The sequence below is a fragment of the Neoarius graeffei genome, chromosome 3, assembly GCF_027579695.1.
Source record: "Neoarius graeffei isolate fNeoGra1 chromosome 3, fNeoGra1.pri, whole genome shotgun sequence".
In the NCBI taxonomy this organism is placed as follows: domain Eukaryota; kingdom Metazoa; phylum Chordata; class Actinopteri; order Siluriformes; family Ariidae; genus Neoarius; species Neoarius graeffei.
The window spans coordinates 27,539,491-27,558,112 of NC_083571.1; the positions used below are offsets into that span (position 1 = coordinate 27,539,491).

Sequence of the window (18,622 nt, forward strand, 5' to 3'; positions counted from 1 at the left end):
AGTTGCCTGCACACTCTATTACCTGGCTGACGAGGGTAGACTGCGCAAGACAGCTAATGCGTTCGGCCTTGCTCGCTCAACAGTGTTCATCATAGTGAGAGAAGTATGTCGAGCAATTACCATCCACATTGGCCCCACGTACATAAAGTTGCCCACATCGGAGGAATCTGTACAGCACCTCGTCGCCAAGTTTGAGGAAATGCATGGTCTCCCTCAATGCCTAGGGGCTGTGGATGGCACGCATGTGGAGATAAAGCAGCCATCTGTCAATTCCACAGATTACATTAATAGAAAAGGGAGGTTCAGCCTAAACATCCAAGCTACCTGTGATTTCAACTATTTGTTTATTGATGTGGTAGTTCGGTGGCCTGGTAGCGTTCATGATGTACTCATTTTTGCAAATTCTGCACTCAACGACCTTCTGAAAACTGGCAAAATCCCACCATGTCTGAAGCAAATCGTAGAGGACGAAGAGGCCATACCAGTGTACTTGCTTGGAGATCCGGCATACCCTCTACTCCCATACTTAATGAAAGAGTATGTGAATGGGGGGAGCAATGCTCAGGAGCAGTACTTTGGACTGTCATTGTGCCGTGCAAGGATGGTCATAGAATGAGCGTTTGGGAGGCTGAAAGCCCGGTTTGGAGCCCTAAAACGAGCAATGGACATCAATATGAATGACATTCCATGTGTCATATATGCGTGCTTTGTCCTGCATAATTACTGCGAGGCTGCGAATGACACAGTGGATGTAGGCAGGGTTACAGGAGCTATTCAGGACGACCGGAACAACCAACCTGATAATGCACCACCAGTCAGAGAGGGAATGTTAGCTGAAGGGAAGAGGGTCAGGAGAGTCCTGACAAAGTTTCTTGACCCTTGAAGAGACGTTAAGAGTTTAATAGCCTACACTGTTTAAATGTTTTCATTTACGTGGTAAATACTTCTTGTTTACATATTTGTTGTTTGTATGCAACACTTCTCTTTTTCAACTATGTTGGAGGCCAGGGTAACAGTGACATGTGATCAATGTTTTTGTTTTTATGTGCCACACAATTACTAATAAGTGTGCATGCATTTCACCCAGTTCTGTTCTGATCAGACACAATGTTTTCTGTAATAGGACATTCAAGAGAATAAACATTGTCCAATAGTTTTCTGTTCTTTACATGTTAGTCATACTGTATGTGAACATTTTGTAAAACTGTCTGAATATAATCATTAAAGAATCACAGACACAATTTTTCCCCAAAACATTTTACTGATATGACTTCAGTAATGGCTTATCACAGACCCATAAAGTAGTGCACAACATTCACAAAATGAAAAAGCAGCAGTGCAAATACACATCTGTAGTACAAATTCTTAGATAATGAAGGTACACAGCATGGCCCCAAAAAAAGTCACGACTTAAAAAAAAAAAGGTTATACACACTAATATGATGTGGGACTACATTTGGCTTTGATTACGCCGCACATTTGGTGTTGCATTGTTTCAATAAACATGTGCAATACCAAATGTGTGCTGTAAACAAAGCTAAAGGACGTCCAACAACATATTAGCGTGTGTGGCCTTTTCTTGGCCAGGCTGTGTATTTGAACTGAACTTTGTAAATAGTAAATACAGTAAACACAGGAACTTAGTAAAGTTCGGAATTCACAACATGAAAAAGTAGTGTACACAAGGTACCACCTCAGGAGGCTACTGCTGTTCAAACGAAAAAAAAAAAAAAACCTGAGAAATGTAAACAAAATATGGCCTGTCATAGACCCATAGAAAGTAGTGCACAAAATGAAAAAGCAGCAGTGCAAACATAACATCTGTAGTGCAAATTGTTCAATAATAAAGGTATTTGAAATAAACTTAGGAATTCAATTAGGAACTTAGGACATTCACTACCTGAAAAAAGTAGTACAAGTAGTAAGGTGCCACCTCAGTAGGCTACTGCTGTACAAACAAAATATACCTGAGAGAAACAAACAAAAAAACCCTTAAGGCTCCCTTATGAAGACCCTAAGTCTTGGTATAAAGATACGAGTTGCAATGTTACTGTAAACAGACTAAGTGCTCAACCAACAAGTGAACAATGTTGCTAATCCTTCTCATTAAGGGCTTGCATAAGAAATTGCATCCTGCCTGCCCTCATCATGTGTGTCTGCCAAATCAGTGACATTGACTGTGCTGAGTGGCACTACATTGGTTGGTGTGTTCCCATAGGAGTTTGGGTGTGGTGGTGGCGTGTGTGCATAAGCTTGCCCAAAGGGATCTCTTCCCTGAAATGGGAAACTGTAATATGGTGGTGGTGGAGGTGGTAGTGGCTGCACAACTTGTCGCAGGAAAGCAAAGCCATAGGTAATCGTGGCTGTTAGCCTATCCAGGGTATCAGCCATTTTGGACATATTCTCAGCTGCCCTGTTTTCAGCAGTCTCAATGATGTCAACAAGCTTTTTCTTGAGATTTCTGTCCTCAGCAGCATTGTGGGCCTCGGCAGGCAGCTTTCGTTTTAGACGGTCATGCCGGTGTCCCTTCAGTGTCGCCTGTACAGAGTACCCAAAGAAAATGTATTAAAGCATGCTCATTTGCAGATGTAAACATCTTCAAATATAATCACATTTGATATACTTTGCCATGTTCTCTCAGTCTACTGTTGTAATTTCTTTGTTTTAACAGTACTTTGTCAGGGATAACGGCCGCAATGTCAGTGTTCTAATACAAGAACAGCAACTTCAGCTTCAACATTTCATTATTAATTAGTCTGATGAAGTATTTCTTCATTGAAATAAAGAAGACATGAGAGGTATTGGACGCAAATACTGCGCTGTACTTTTGCTGCTGACTTCTGCCACTGCTAGCCTACTGTCCTGTACACTAACTTGCGCTGCACCTAAATGTAGCCTATGGGAGAATGGTAAATATGTCACAAGACGTGCGTGTGTGCGCGCTGGGTGGGGGTGTGACGAGCCACCAGCAATAGTACAGTCATTGCTCCTGTTGCTACTGGAATACTGACTGAGCACAATTACATGACAAAAAATGCATACCTCAAGTTGGTCTCTCCTCTGCTTCGCTGCGGGAGTGATGTCGAGACTCTCGTCATCTGTCGCTGACTCCTCCAACGACACCGATGCAGAGGAACAGGCGGAGGAAGCAGCGGCGGTATCCTCCATATCGCGTGTCTCAAGGCCGTTGTGGAGGGTTGTGGTGGATGGGGAACCACCCCAAATCTCCTCGCAGAGTTCCAAGTAGAGGAACACCACTCGTCCATGGCCACTTCTGCGTCCCGTGTCAATGGCGTTTTTATACTTCCCCCTGATAGCCTTCATTTTTGTTGCGAGACTTGCTTGTGTTATGTCCCCCTTAGCATGTGGAAAAGCCTCGTTGGTCTCCGGTGGGTACTTGTCCAAAAATAACGACAAAATGTTAGAGTATTTCGCTTTACAGGACTCCCAATCAATATTTTGTTGTGCTTTAGTAGCCTTGTAGTCCTGCGCAACTTTAAGAAGTAACTCCACTTCGCTGTCAGTCCAACCAAACGACCCTGGTGCCATGTTTTCTTCTTTGAAAGGAACAAGAAGACATTCGTGTCGGCGGTTCTCGATGAGGCTTCTGACTGGCTTGTGTGGAACTGTCATTCTTCTAACACTGCCACCGACAGTCTTGGCGTAGTTTAAAAGCTCGATAGCGCATTTATGCGGATCAATATAAACGTAATTAAAAAAAAAACCGCAGCTGTGTGCACGAAGTTATTTTGGAAAACGGAGTTTAGAAAATATGCGTTTTTAAAAATACCCGGGTATGTGTAAACAGCGTACCAGAGGACATTAAAAATGCTCCTGCTGTTGGCAGCTTCAAATCTAGACTAAAGACCAAGCTGTTTTCAGATGCTTTCTGCTAACTGATTAATAGTCATCTTTACATGTTTTAAACTTTAACTTTTACAGTCTCTGCATGTTTTAAACTTAACTTTTATTCTATTTTCATCTCATTATCTCATCTCATTATCTCTAGCCGCTTTATCCTTCTACAGGGTCGCAGGCAAGCTGGAGCCTATCCCAGCTGACTATGGGCGAAAGGCGGGGTACACCCTGGACAAGTCGCCAGGTCATCACAGGGCTGACACATAGACACAGACAATCATTCACACTCACATTCACACCTATGGTCAATTTAGAGTCACCAGTTAACCTAACCTGCATGTCTTTGGACTGTGGGGGAAACCGGAGCACCCGGAGGAAACCCACGCGGACACGGGGAGAACATGCAAACTCCACACAGAAAGGCCCTCGCCAGCCCCGGGGCTCGAACCCAGGACCTTCTTGCTGTGAGGCGACAGCGCTAACCACTACACCACCGTGCCGCCTTATTCTATTTTATTCTGCTTTTTTTTTAAACTGAATTTTTACTTCATTTTATTATTTTATTTCTACTATTGTTTAATTCTTATTTTTCTTCCCCATTTATTTTATGTAATTTTATTTTCTATTGTTTACTGTTTTGCTTTTACTTCTGTAAAGCACATTGAACTGCTACTGTGCATGAAATTCGCTATATAAATAAACTTGCCTTGCCTTATTTTAGAAAGCTGACTATATAACTTCATAAATTCATCCGAGATAACGTAGCCGGTAGTGGCGATGGTCCGTTTTGTTTGCCCCGCAAGATGGCGGCTGGGGGGGCGTTCCCCAGAATGACGTGACATCAGTGAAAACTATCTATATAGTATTAAATAGCAGTCTTGGAGGATGAGAGCTATTGGCTATAATGGAAGACAGATATTTGGACTTGGCCTCCTTCAGCGATCTCTGGTAAGCAGCGAAACTGTCCCTTAACCAATCCATGCAGTTTGTCCTTTTTCCACGGCCGTTCAGCCTGTCTACATTGTTGCCTAAGCAGACGGGTGTGGTCATTCAACCAGGGATCTGTCTTGGTTTTGATGCTTTTTTGCCAAAAAGGGGCAACAGAATCCAGAATCGCAGAACAAGTAGAATGGAAAGTGGAGAGTAGACTCTCTGGGCAAAGGGAAGGAACCAGCCCACTGTCAGCATGCAGCTGAGGGTCCCTAAAGGCAACAGCAAACTCTCCAGCCGTCGACGAAGTAAGGATACGGCATCTACGAGCTGGGGAAACAGGCTTATTGGCAGGTGGGGGGTGGGGGTGGGGCAGCAAAATCAAAAACAATGGGGAGGTGATCCGAAATGGCAGTGTCCACTATTTCCCTGAGGGAAACTGAAAGCCCGTGAGAAATAAGATCGAGAGTGCGCCCATGCTCATGTGTTGGTGCATTAAGAGACTGGGTGATACCAAAGGAATCCAAAAGGCCTTTAAACTCATTAGCCAGTTGACTTGCTGCACAACAAACATGAATATTAAAGTCCCCACAAATCAATAGTTTATCAAACTTTACAATAAAATCAGACAAAAACTCACAACTCTTGAATAAAGTCCTTATTAAATTTGGGAGGACGATAGACTGTGGCACACAGCACGGGGCAGGCAAGGGCGATCACAAACAACTGCAGTTCAAAGCTGGAATAATTTTAAGCGGTTAACATTCGGCATCTGAAACTCTCCTTAAAGGACATGGGACATGGATTTTTTTCTGGGTATAATTATGTATAAAGGACATAAGAAATGCCATCTAAATCACTGCAGGGCATCAAAAATGTGAAAATCATCACATTATTCAACTTTTTTATACATCAGCGTAAAACAATGATTCGTTAATTAGCTAAGCGGTCACGTGACCCGTAACGTCACAAAAACTTTTCAAGGAGCCAGCGCTTGGGTATCTAATATAAACAGGTTACCGAAATGGACACCATCGACAGTGACATTCCCGATGTTTCACAGAGATGTGAAGTTAGACCCTATCAATTCGAACCGATAGCTGGAAATTCACATGAACATAGATCTTGTCTTTACTCTGACGGGTCAGATGATTCTGAGAGTGAGAGTTCATTCAATCCCCATGAAACTGAAAGCGGTCGGCTCGATAACACATCCTGGTAAGTTAAAAACAATTCTGCTCAAAGGCTAATGATCTGTTGAAAGAAGTATTATTTTTGTATCATACATTGAAAGTTCATCATAGATCTAGCTAAAGTCCGTTGCAAGCTAGTTTTTTTTTTTGCTGATATTTTTCGAGATTGATTGAGATACAATGCTTCCAGAGTCCGAGATGAAAACATTCAAAATGGCGAAACGAGTCAGAATTATGATGATCAATAACTGATACACCCAAAATTATAATACTAATCCTTACTGCATGAGGCCCATGGTAAAACCACACTTCCAGGAGGGGCTGCCGTCTGCCTCCCAAACCGGCCGAGAGCGCTCCTCGTCGGGCACGGCCAGGCGGGCGACTGCCCTGGTCCGTCCGCCCTGTCTAAAAAATAAACGGTACAACTCCGAGTGAAGGTATCAATGCGCTGTCGAAGCGCGCAGAAGGTGTTAGTATGCCTGTCATTATAGTGCAGACTTTCCATAGCATAGAAAATCGCCACGTTTCAATTTGTGTAACTGAACTTTGTTTCATGTCACTGGTCATATAAACCTATGTAAACAGGAAAAACGTGGAAGAGTTTGGTCGCATCTAACTACAGCCCCAAAAAATACCATTGGCCATGCTGAGCCTAGCTACATTGCTAACAGGAGTAACAGCGCGTCTGACTGACTGGGAGGTCGCAATACACCATGATGTTCAATGTACGTTAAACACTCTAAAAACAAAATTTTCTTGTCATCCAAGACACAAAAACTATTTTGTCGCATTCGTCATCACGATTCACACTTCTCCATATTCATCTACCCGTTTGTGCTGTACCTGAAAGTTTTTGTGACGTATGATCACGTGACAGCGGCTCTTCCGGTTGTAAAATATGCATATCGGCGCTCGAGCAGAAATGCCATATAATCATCACGAATATAACGATTTTGCTGAATTTAATAGATAATTTTGTATTTGTTGATGCAATTATTTCATATTTTTAATGGAAAGAAACTGATATAGCGTGCATTTATGTTTCATGTCCCATGTCCTTTAAATATCGCAGCCAGACCGTCGCCACGACCAGCAGCTCGCGGGGTGCTGAAAAAAAGAACAGCCAGGAGGGAGGAGCTCCGAAAAGGCACTGTTCTCACCTGGTTTCAACCAGGTCTCTGTCAGCAAGAGAAAATCCAGATCATGTGTTGTAAAGAAGTCATTCAGAATAAATGTCTTATTTGTGAGAGATCTGGTGTTAATCAGCGCAGTACGAGCTGAGCAACAGCCAGACTGGTGAGAGGAGCAGGTGAGCGAGCGAAGATTCCCCAGCACACAACCCCGCTGACAGGTCCGCACTAGCCGACAACATGGGAGCAGCACCCCGGTATCATGGAGAACCGGTCGGAGCCACAGATACCTGTACTCCGTGGAACTCTGCAGATCGTAGCCCCTGTAGTCCATGGAGGATCCGGCTAATAAACGACGGGGATCGTGACGAGAAGAAGCCAGGTAAGATTTAAGTTTAATGAGAACTCCTCCTCGCTTTCCCCGTCTTCTGCAGCGACTGCTGCGAGGTAGCCAGTAGGAAAGATGCCGTAGATGTGGAGATATGAACACCAGAAAAGGTGAAGGCATCTTTGAATGTCCATCAGAGCTGCAGATCAACAGTTTTTCCAAAGACTCATGAATATTAAGAAGTGTCAGGCGATCATACACCTGCAGCGGTGAGATACTCCATATAACAAACAACAGACTTGAGAAAAACAGCAACACACTCAACAGAGGGAGATGGCCAGCCAAACACACAGGTGCCATCTTCAGCAAGGCACCCAACCCCTAATTGCTCTCTGGGTGCTGTAGCATTGCTGCCCACTGCTCTCAGTATGGGTATGTGCTCATTGTTTATTTTGTGCTCATTGCTTAGAAGAAAATGCATTTTCTTCTTTCAGGAAATATCCATCCTTCCTAAAATTTCAGCAAAACCATGGAGTGCAGGACATCAACCTAAGGAGGGGTGGAAACTGCACGAAAGAATCACCAACGGTATTCAACTTTGCTTCCTTGGATAAGGTTAGTTTGATGTTATCCAATTTATTACTAACCTATTGTTTTGGGGCTTTTTAGGTTTTATAGGTGGTTTATTCTGACAATAGGTGGACAATGAACAACTCAGCTGACTAGAAGAATCCTATAAAAAAGTATATTAGATATACAACCCATAAGATTTTTGTATTCATTTTTACATTGCAAGTGCTCGTTACTAGTCTCATCAAAGAACTCCAGAAGAGCCCCTTTATCGGAGTTGGCCTTGACGAGTCGACAGATAGGACTATGGAGAAACACAACATCTTCATAGTCCGGTACCTGTCAAAGGAAGGCATGAAGACAACTTACTTTAAAAAAAAAAAACACGAGGCTGGCCAGACAGCTACCATCTACGAAACTCTTTGTCGTGTTTTCCGAGGGTAGAACACACCCATGAAAAAGGTAAACAAAATAATTAATATATTAGTCAAAGGTTATCACAATAAAAATAAGTTAATAAGTGAATGAGTAATTATGAATAAAATTCATACATGCACAAATTTTGGCTAGTTGATTTTCTGTTTGGCTAGTTACTTTGGAAGGTAACTAGTCCGGCTGGCTTGTGAAAAAAATATATGAATTTCTAGGCCTGCATCATAATATTAAACTGCAAAACAAAAAAAATAAAAAAGTCATGTGTCTTACCAGATATAAAGTGTCGAAAGCAAACACGGTCATTGTCAGTAGGTTCCCACTTCCAAAGCTTTCAGCGAGCTTCAGGTTTTTTTGGAATACGGTAAAAGCTCTTGGGATCATTCTTATCAAATCCGTATGTACAGCCGATAACACACTACCATGATTTATGACCCGATAACTCCGATCGGCCATTTATAAATAGCCTCTTGCCAACCAAAACATCACGTGACCATGATATGATATAATCATCTTGTTGTGCCAAATATTCAATGTTCTTTATGAGACTCATACTAAGGAGATTTTTGTTTTATGTATTTATCGCTACGCTCATTCGCGCAGTCGCTTCGCTCCTTTGATATGCCCAAATTAGTGTAATCTAAAGGCCTGATATACATTTAATGTGTTTGACAGGTCCCAAGATCTCAAGCCCTGACACGCTGGATATCCCTTGATACATGTGAAGTAAAATGTAAAGAAAATGTGACCTTGGGTGCTGTGTGAGATGGCTGCCTCTCCAGTAGCTCTGTAGTTTTTAGCTCTTTAAACCTCTTTTTTTCCATGTTTTGACTTTTCTGCTCTTCTTACAAAGACAGTGTGTTTTTCTTCATATCCCATGGATATTTTTAACTTTAACACACAACCAGGAGCCAGTTTTCTCGCTTATTCGATAGAGGAGCTGCTGGTCCTGAAAACAATGGGACGAGCCGGGATACGACACCCCCTCCTGGCGGAGCTGAGGAGGAAACCCAGGGGCTGCAAAGCTGGGGCTAAGCTAAAGGCTAGGCTAGCGGACAACCGGTGGCGCTATAAACCATCCATTCCCTCCATCATCATGGGGAATGTGAACTCGCTGCCGAATAAGGTCGACAAGCTATCCGCACTGAACAACCAGCGGATTTACCGGGAGAGCAGCTTATTTATTTTTACGGAGACATGGCTAACACACCTTGTACTGGATGCTAACGTGGACCTGCGGGGATTCACTGCTGTGAGAGCCAACAGAGACATTAAAGCATGCGGGAAAGGCAAAGGTGGGGGACTCATCATCCACGTGAACAACCGCTGGTGTAACCCGGGACATTTCTCCGTAAAAACAGTCTTATGTTGCCCGGACTTGGAGCCGCTAGCATCACCATCTGTGTTTACATCCCTCCGAGGGCAGACGCAGCATGTGAGGGGATTCACTCTGTCATAGCAAGGTGGCAGACACAGCACCCTCAGGCATTTATCATCAATTCTGGGGACTTTAACCATGCTACTTTGGACTCTACTTTGGCTGCTTTTTACCAGGCTGTGGACTGTATCTTTTTAATTTCCCTGAGGGAACCCTCCCAAAGGGATCAATGAAGTTCTATCTAATCTAAGTAAGCGTATTATCGCCCAGCACTTTCGTGTGCGTCAATAAATAACATTATCCGTGTACCACACAAACACAGGAACACCTAATTTAGAGTATAGACCCCTTTCACTGACGTCACCTGAAACCGGAAGTAAACAAACCCTGCGCCATATTGGAAGACCAACAAACTTGTGATTAGGGGGAAATAACGGCAGCGCGCGGTATTTGAACCCACGAGGCACTTGGATCATCAAAAACCTACAATGGTAAACTTTTGTGCTGTGTTAGGGTGTTCTAACAAAGCTAATAGGAAAGGTGAAAAGAAGTCTTTCTACAGAATACCAGCTGTGATTGAGACACAAGCAAACCAAGGAGCTTTCTGCCAGGAGACAGAGTATTTAGCTGCTTTATGCAGAGCGGATCTGAATACTTCTCGTCTACAACAGTACAGAATATGTTCAGACCATTTTGTTACTGGTAAGTCACTAGGCTAGAGTGTTGTAGAACATTTTTTTTAAATGTTTACTGAATAAAAACATCCTTAATTTTATCACATTTATGTTATGTATTTCATTTCTTTCTTGTTTTAATTTTCCTCCCTCCATCCCTCTTTGGATTTTAAATATAGTTTTTCCCCCATGTCCAAATAATTCAAATATATATAAATAAATAAAAAAAAGAGATAAGTAGTAAATTAAAAATAAATTATGAAATTAAAAAAAAATCCATAACAGCATGAATACAGATTGCAATAGTGGTCAAGTGCTATAATTTTTTTTTAACATGATAGTGGAGAATTTCATTTAATCTGCACCGATTATTATATGAAATATAAATGAACAAATTCTGAACAGGTCTTTCATAGAATGGAACAACTGTTAATGTAGTAAAAAAAAAAAAAAAACACTTAACATGTTAATAAGAGAAAATTTGCTGCTACATTTCAGGTGTAGTTTGTTTTATGTATGTATGTACTTACATAGATGTGTACTTGGTCTTCCAATATGGCGCCCTAACAAAATCTCGCGAAGCGGTGACGTCACGCGAAAGCCCTCGTAGACCCCGAAGCCGCCGCCAGGCGCCGCTAAAACCGCCATTTAGAATTTGAGCCGCCGCCAGCCAATAATTTTGTAAGCCAATTTGAGCCGCTATCTAATAAAATTTGGCTGAGCCACTAAGAATTGTGTACATCAAATAATGGGTTTATCCACATCATGAGCTACAAGAAAAGTGACACAAACATGATCAACTGTACACACTAGTAGTAACACAATAGAGACGTATAGGCATACGCTGTAGAGATTTAGAACTGATATCACAGCACAGAGAGCCACCACAAGCTTGCCGTTGTGACTACCTGTCTGGCTTCCCGCCCCTCACACCGTTACCACGATACACTGGGGAACCCGGGAACCCACCCAGAGCATCAATCGACTCCGATATCGACGAGATGGCTGCATTCTTTGCCGCTGCTGAGGGAAAGTGTAAAGGTATTTTTTTTTTGTTTGTTTGTTTCACATACTTCGAGATTGATAAAAAAAAAGTACTCCACCACTCTACTTTCATCGTAGTAAGATAGCTGCCAGTCCTTCACTGGTCATTGCTAGTGAGAGTAGATCGCTAGATGCCTTCCTCGAACAATCCAGATTAGCTTATTATTAGCATTGAACTACAATCTTGCTAGATTTATATTTACAATGAAGTAAGAGACCAGGGGACCTGTGGTAATTTGCTATTTATTCCCCCCATTTGTTTGATCCGTTCGCCCGGATATATGCCACACAGTGACGTCCAGTATCAGCCATTTGTAGCCATAAACATTTTGGTGGCTGCAGCAGCCATTAAGGTTTTGGCTGAGTCAGCTAGCCAGCCAATAATTTCATCAGCCAGCCATTATCCTGAAAACAAACGGCTTCGGGGTCTACTCTATAGTCTCTCTTATTTCTTACCCTGGCAACAGTCGACTTGTGAATTGCCGATTTTCTTGGTCTTTTTCTCGGCTCTGCTTTGGTCCTCACCTTTTTCCGGGTGCCTCGCACAAAGCGCTCCCATTTCTCTCTCATCGTCCGGGCTTTTGGGAAACGATGAGTACTAATCCCATCATGATTGGTGTTGCTACAGCCTCCTACGATACATCTGTTAACCATTTTAATAATTACGCGATAACATTGAAGAAATTTGCAGAAAACCACCAGGTCGTTTTCTCAAACAAACCAGCACTGACGTAGGATTCAGAGGGCGGCGTCCCGCACGCAACGTCACGAAAATCAATGTTTGCCGGGAAATCCAAATGCCAAGTTTTTTTCAGAGGCGGACGAATTCGCCTCTAATGGCTTGATTTCAACTGAATTTTTCTGGTATTGTGCAAGGTAAAAAAAAAAAAAAATTGCACAAAATGCAAAATGTGACAGATATTTGACAAAAGATTAATATAAAATAGGAGAATTACATTGATCTTGCTCATGGCCTTTAGCCCTGAGTTAAAGTAAGAGGTTTCATTGCTGCCAGAGCTAACTGTTATGGCCCTTTTCCACTACCCTTTTTCAGCTCACTTCAGCTCACTTCAGCCCGACACGGCTCGCGTTTCGACTACCAAAAACCAGCACGACTCAGCTCGTTTCAGCCCTGCTTAGCCCCTAAAACTCGCACCGTTTTGGAGTGGGGCTGAAGCGAGCCAAACCGTGCCGACTGAGGTTGGGGGCGTGAGCAGACACTCCCCTGTGCACTGATTGGTGAGGAGGCGTGTCCTCACATGCCCACACACGCCCCGCGAGCGCGCTGGGATCTGTAAACACCGCAAACCCGGAAGAAGAATAATTACGAATTACGAGAATTTCTGAAGCCTTATGCGCCTCGCCTCATCTATACGCTCTTGCCAGTATCTGTTGGCGTTGTAGGTGACAACAAGCCACAGCACCAAGACCAGCAACACTAACGACTCCATGTCCTCCATGTTTATTGTTTACTATCCGGGTCGTGAGACTACCGCTTAAAAGCTCACTGAATCAGTGACATACAGAGCATCGTGGACGAGTTCGCGGAGCGCAAGGCTCGCCGTATGCCCTTCAAATAATGCGCGCAGTAGGCTATTGATGTTTTATTATGAGCCATGTACAGTATGTCGCCTAATGTTTTTTTGTTTCTGAGTTACATGTTCGTTTGAAGAACTTAATGTACACCCCGGAGTGTTGAAATTGGTAAACACAGTGCATTCAGTGAGGTTTGCACCGCCCTCCTTTTATTTCTGACTCCTGTCACCGTTGCAACCTCTGAGCGCTCATTCGTATGCCCTTCAAATAATGTGCGCTATTGATGTTTTATTATGAGCCATGTACAGTATCCTAATGTTTTTTGTTTCTGAGTTACATGTTCGTTTGAAGGACTTGATGTACTACATAACATATAGTTGCACCCGGTAGTGTTGAAATTGGTAAACACCGCAGTTGCGGACATTTTGTAGCCTAAAATGATGTTATGATAAGCTTTAATAAAGGGCCCGGTCATTTGCCCCGCCCCCGGCCCGGCTCTGACTTGTTCCGCCACTGTCACTGATGTCACTGTTTGCGCTGCTTAACGACATCACCTGACGTCCACCCACTTTCGCTAACTCCACCCAATGTGTCCACCCACTTCCAGCCAGCACGGTTCAGCGCGGTTGTAGTCGAAATGCAACTCCAACAGCCCCGCTCAGCTCGACTCGGCACGGCACGGCTCGGCTCAGCCGCGTTTGTAGTGGAAAAGCGGCATTAGACACAGTTCTCTCTCTCCAGGGATCAGAGGCTTCGAGCTCAACACCATACGATTCTTCCAACAACAAGACCTCCCGGTTCGGGAAACCATGCCTAAAACAGTCCCCTATGATTTCATCCATTTTCAATGTGTAAAGCTTTCTGCTCAACACACTGCAGAGGGGGTCATTCTGCCTGATTAGCTTAATAATAATAATAAAAAATAAAAACCCCGAGGAAAAAAAGGCTGTGAGAAATCAAGTTGAAATTTTGAGAAATAAAAAGTTGGAATTGCGAGGAAGTCGCAATTTAGAGAAAGAGAAAAAAAAACAACCCGTGATGGAAAAAAAACTTGAAGTGAAGATTTAAATACTTTCAATATACAACTAAACAGGTTAGCCAAACTACAACTCTCTCCTTGGATAAATAGTGCACTATCTAGGGTGCACAAGGCATTATTTCATACTAAACGTAGTTCCTAAAACTATAAAGTGGAGATATTTGGGATTCGACCACACACCTTCAGTTTAACTTACCTCAGGATTTTAAATCCTCAGAGCCAGACACAATAACGTGTTTTTATTTTTATAACTCGAGGGGCTAAAGCGGCTCAGACGAGCAGCAGTTTTTTTTCTTCTCCAGTGTTTTCTGGCGGTTGGAGAAGCAGCTACTGGACGCGTTACCGCCACCACCTGGACTGGAGGACGCTTCTTCTTCTTCTAAGTGAAATGGCGGATTAGACACTACTCGGTGTATTACCGCCACCTACAGGATAATTATGTCCACTACTAGACCATCAGTCTCATATTCTGGCAAAAAGGCCAGAGGATTTTAAAAATCTAATTAGGCATGAAGTTACTTTTGGATCCTTCACTTGCAGCAGAGCAGGGAGGGTAATAGTGGTAACACCCAAGCTGAATAGGTCAGTTATCAGTGTATGCCTGTACTCACTATACATCTTGCATTCTAATAAACTGTGGAAAACTGTCTCAGGAACTTTGCAAACATCGCATAATCCATCCCTATGTTTATGAATCAGATGTAAATTTGAATTTAAGGCACAGTGCCCCAATCTGAGACGGGACAATACGACTTGCTCAGACCTATTCCCAGATATAATGCTTTGTGAGCAGACTGACGGTTGGATTGCATACAAATGCCTACCCTTTACATCCCTATCCCATTGGTATTGCCACGTTCGAATAACCCCCTCCATCAACTTACTCCTTAATTCTGTTCTCCCTGGTCTAATTGGGGCAGAAATTGAGTCTTTTTTTAAGGATTCTTTTGCAAGTTTGTCTGCCTCCTCATTCCCTTCAATGCCTATATGGGCAGGAACCCATAGAAAAGATACTTCACAACCCAATTTATGTAACTCATTCACACTCATCAGAATGTCCATAATTAGATCAGGCCTAGCGTTTGAAGAATGGACTCTTAAGCACTGCAGGACTGAAGAAGAGTCAGAGCATATCACTACACTGTTAGGTCTCACTTCCATTACCCACTGCAGGGCTTTTATAATGGCCACAGATTCTGCCGTGAAGACAGCAATGTTGTCACTGAGCCTGTACCCATTTCGGACATTTAGCTGTGGGATGTAAAAAGCACAGCTTACCTTCCCTGAATCTGGGTCTTTGGATCCGTCTGTGTATATTTGCAGAGATGAGTTCCAGTTAAGCCGAATATACTCTACTGCGGACTCACTACAAAATTCCACCTCATCATTGTGTTTATATTCATGCAACCTAAAATCAACTAGAAATGAGGGAAGCAGCCAAACCGGGATTGAGCCCCAATAAGAGCTCTTCACTGGGACCATTTCAAGTAGATTACAGTCTTTGGCCCATTGCATACACTGCTTGATAAAAGGCTGGCTCCTTACCTGCTCAGTAGCAAATTCATAACAATCCGTAGAAATCGAGCTTGCAGGGCAGATGCTAGATTTCTCCCTGAGTCTATTCCAGTAATGAACTGACTGGAGGACGCTTATCCCAACCATAGACATATAAACGCCGCCGCATTGAGCTGGTGGCCAGTTGCTGGGATACGTCAGAGTGTTCGCCATATTGGATGTGGCAAATCTTCCCCATAAACCAATGCAAGTAAATGGACTGAACTTCATAAAGCCCCTTTCTACAATAATATTTAACTTGATGCCTTTTATTCACCCATTAAGACAAGCACGTATATATCTGGGAAACAAAAAGGCATCAAAACAACACAGCTTTTAATGTGATGGTTATAAATAGTGTGCGAAATACCCTTCAATATTCCGTGGGAGGTGTGACCTAAATTTCCTCAACATGCAGCAGGCCTATACCGGAATCAAGCTATCAGAAACTTGTTTTTTTTTTTTTTTAATTCCGCTGCTACTATCGTAGGCTACTAACGATATCTACACATCTACACATCAAGGCATGTTTTGGAGCTCAGCGGGGATCGTGTAGAATAATGTGCTGTGCTTACGCTGCTGAAGCGTCATACCAAAACAAAATACATCACTGATTCCTTCACATTCAGAAAGGTTAAAAACATTCATCATACGTTCAAAAACGTTCATCATAGTGTGGCACTGTATTATCTAATTCTCACTGCTTATAACTATACACCTACCCGGTGGAGATGAGCTGGGAAACTGAAGACTGAAGGAACAGCTCCCTCTCTGATCCTGACTGTCTGACCTGTTCTGTCAAAATCCTCCGTTCTGAAGTGTTCACTGCAGAGCATGGATGACGGAGTAGCAGAAAACCCTTCCTGTCGCACAGCTGTCTCCCACTGCTTTTTCATGTCTTTATTTTTGGGAAACCTACATAGTATGTGAAAAGTTAGATAAGCAACTAACAACAATCAGCGTAGTTACAAAGGAAATACTTCGTTGTTTGGAGACAGGTTTCACTGAGTGGCTATTATGCGCGAGACTTCATATTAGCCACAAAGTCAGAAAAATCTGTTTGTAAAATTACGTTATAATGACCAAATACAATGAAAAGTATTTTTTTCCAGTCTCACCTGTGAAAGGTAATCCCATGTGATCTCATTTGGACGGTAAACCTGTTGGTACAGTTAAACGCAGCACATGAATGAGGCATCTTTATTCTCGGCTACTGTCTAGACGCTATACCAGAGACGGTTGAAGAATCTCCACTTTGCCACATCCAATATGGCGGCGAGGATGACATATGAGTCTATGCAGAATGCAACGTCTACGTTTATATGTCTATGAGTGAATCCAGGTGAGCGCTCGCTGAACGGGGAAGCAGGCAGGATCGAATTCCCATCCCAAATTTCGATCGGCGCTGATGTGGGAGATCCGTAAGCTCTGGAGTGGATGTCCGGGGCGGAGCATGACAGGAATAAGTTTTGCAGATAACAAAAATTCTGAATACACAGTGCTGAGTAAATAAGACCTAACATCATATTTCTCATTTAAAGAATAATAAATTACTGTTACCTATCATTTACTATTACAATATGAATTCTTAAATAGAAAAAAAACAAACATATGATTCTACGCAGAAGGCGGCGTCTATGTTTATATGTCCATGATCCCAACCTTCTTCTTCCTCCTTTTTAATGGCAGTTGGCAAACAACTTTTGGAAGCATTACCACCACCTACCGAAATAGAGTGTGAGTCTGGCTATCTAAATAATACTTAAATACCCTAGTGTGGTTCTCCAGCTCCACCTCAGAAGAGAGGAAAGATCTGTAGTGGATCATCAGGACTGCATCTAAAATCATTGGTACCACTCTCCAATCCCTGGAACAGATCTACTCTGCCAGGCTGAGAAACAGAGCCACAAAGATTAGGACTGACTGCACTCACCCCAGACAATGTCTTTTTGACACCCTTCCCTCTGGAAGGTTTAGGGTCATAAAGTCACAAACAGCAAGACACCAAAATAGCTTCTTCCCCAGGGCTGTAAAAGCTCTGCTGGAGGCTTGATCTGGACTTGGACTCACACTCTGCACCTTACTGTGTTTGGCCACATTAAATAATTACATACTACAATTTATACGACTGCTTATATGCCATGCTGCTTTTAAGAGGTTGTGTGTGTGTGTGTGTGTGTGTGTTATTTATTGATATGCTGCTGTGATCTGAGCCCTCAAACAGTGTTTTGTTGTATAGTAATGTGCAATGACAATAAAGAATCAATCAATGTTGTATCCCATTTGTTATAGAAATTGCATCTTACAAATTTACTCAAAAATAACTTCATATTTTACAAAGAAAATACATACAATTCCTGATAAATCCCAAAGCCACCCTTCCTAGAACTGCCACCTTATTGTGCTGGAGGGGTTTGTGTGCTTGAATGATCCTAGGAGCTATGTTGTTGGGGGCATTACGCCCCTGTTACGGTCTCCCAAGGCAGACAGGTCCTAGGTGACAGGCCAGACCAAGAGCAGTTCACCAAAACCCTTATGGAGAATAATCAATCAAGGACCATGACGTCGCCTGGTATGGCACAGCCAGGGCCCCACCCTGGATTCCGGCCCAGGGTTGGGGCTCGTATGCGAGTGCTTGGTGGCTGGGCCTTTGCCCACGGGGCCCGGCCGGGCTCAGCCCAAAGCGGTGACTTGGGCCCGACCTCCTGTGGGTTCACCACCCACAGAGGTAGCCGTAGGGGGCTGGTGCAGTGTGGATTGGGTGGCAGTCGAAGGCAGGGGCCTCGACGACCTGATCCCCGAACACAGTGGCTAGCTGTTGGGACATGGAATGTCACTTCGCTGGGGGGGAAAGAGCCTGAGCTTGTGCGGGAGGTTGAGAGGTACCGGCTAGAGATAGTCGGGCTCACCTCCATGCACAGCTTGGGCTCTGGAACCCAGCTCCTCGAGAGGGGCT

At 43.3% G+C, this 18,622-nt stretch overlaps 1 protein-coding gene and 1 pseudogene across 3 annotated transcripts; both read right to left on the reverse strand.

The window, feature by feature from the left end:
- The window catches only part of LOC132883234 (uncharacterized), a 114,186-nt pseudogene extending 98,766 nt beyond the window's left edge, over window positions 1-15,420 (reverse strand).
- Window positions 1,242-14,398, reverse strand: LOC132883229 (uncharacterized). 3 transcript variants are annotated; one of them, XM_060916586.1, is made up of 3 exons: window positions 14,309-14,398; window positions 3,043-3,396; window positions 1,242-2,538 (listed from the first exon to the last, which is right to left on the reverse strand). In XM_060916586.1, exons 2-3 carry the CDS (start codon window positions 3,322-3,324, stop codon window positions 2,107-2,109), a joined length of 714 nt encoding a protein of 237 aa, XP_060772569.1. In that variant the 5' UTR covers window positions 3,325-3,396; window positions 14,309-14,398; the 3' UTR covers window positions 1,242-2,106. The 3 variants fall into 3 exon arrangements, with proteins under 3 accessions (XP_060772569.1, XP_060772568.1, XP_060772567.1); XM_060916585.1 differs by having other exon boundaries at window positions 3,043-7,638; XM_060916584.1 differs by lacking the exon at window positions 14,309-14,398 and having other exon boundaries at window positions 3,043-10,939.
- Window positions 15,421-18,622: the final 3,202 nt, after the last annotated feature.

Bases quoted from the DNA above. Each gene is read 5' to 3' on its own strand.
- LOC132883229 (XM_060916585.1), bottom strand. From the start codon at position 3,633: ATGACAGTTCCACACAAGCCAGTCAGAAGCCTCATCGAGAACCGCCGA. The intron at 2,539-3,042 runs GTATGCATTTTT...TACTCTGTACAG, and splicing joins AGAGGAGAGACCAACTTGAG to GCGACACTGAAGGGACACCG.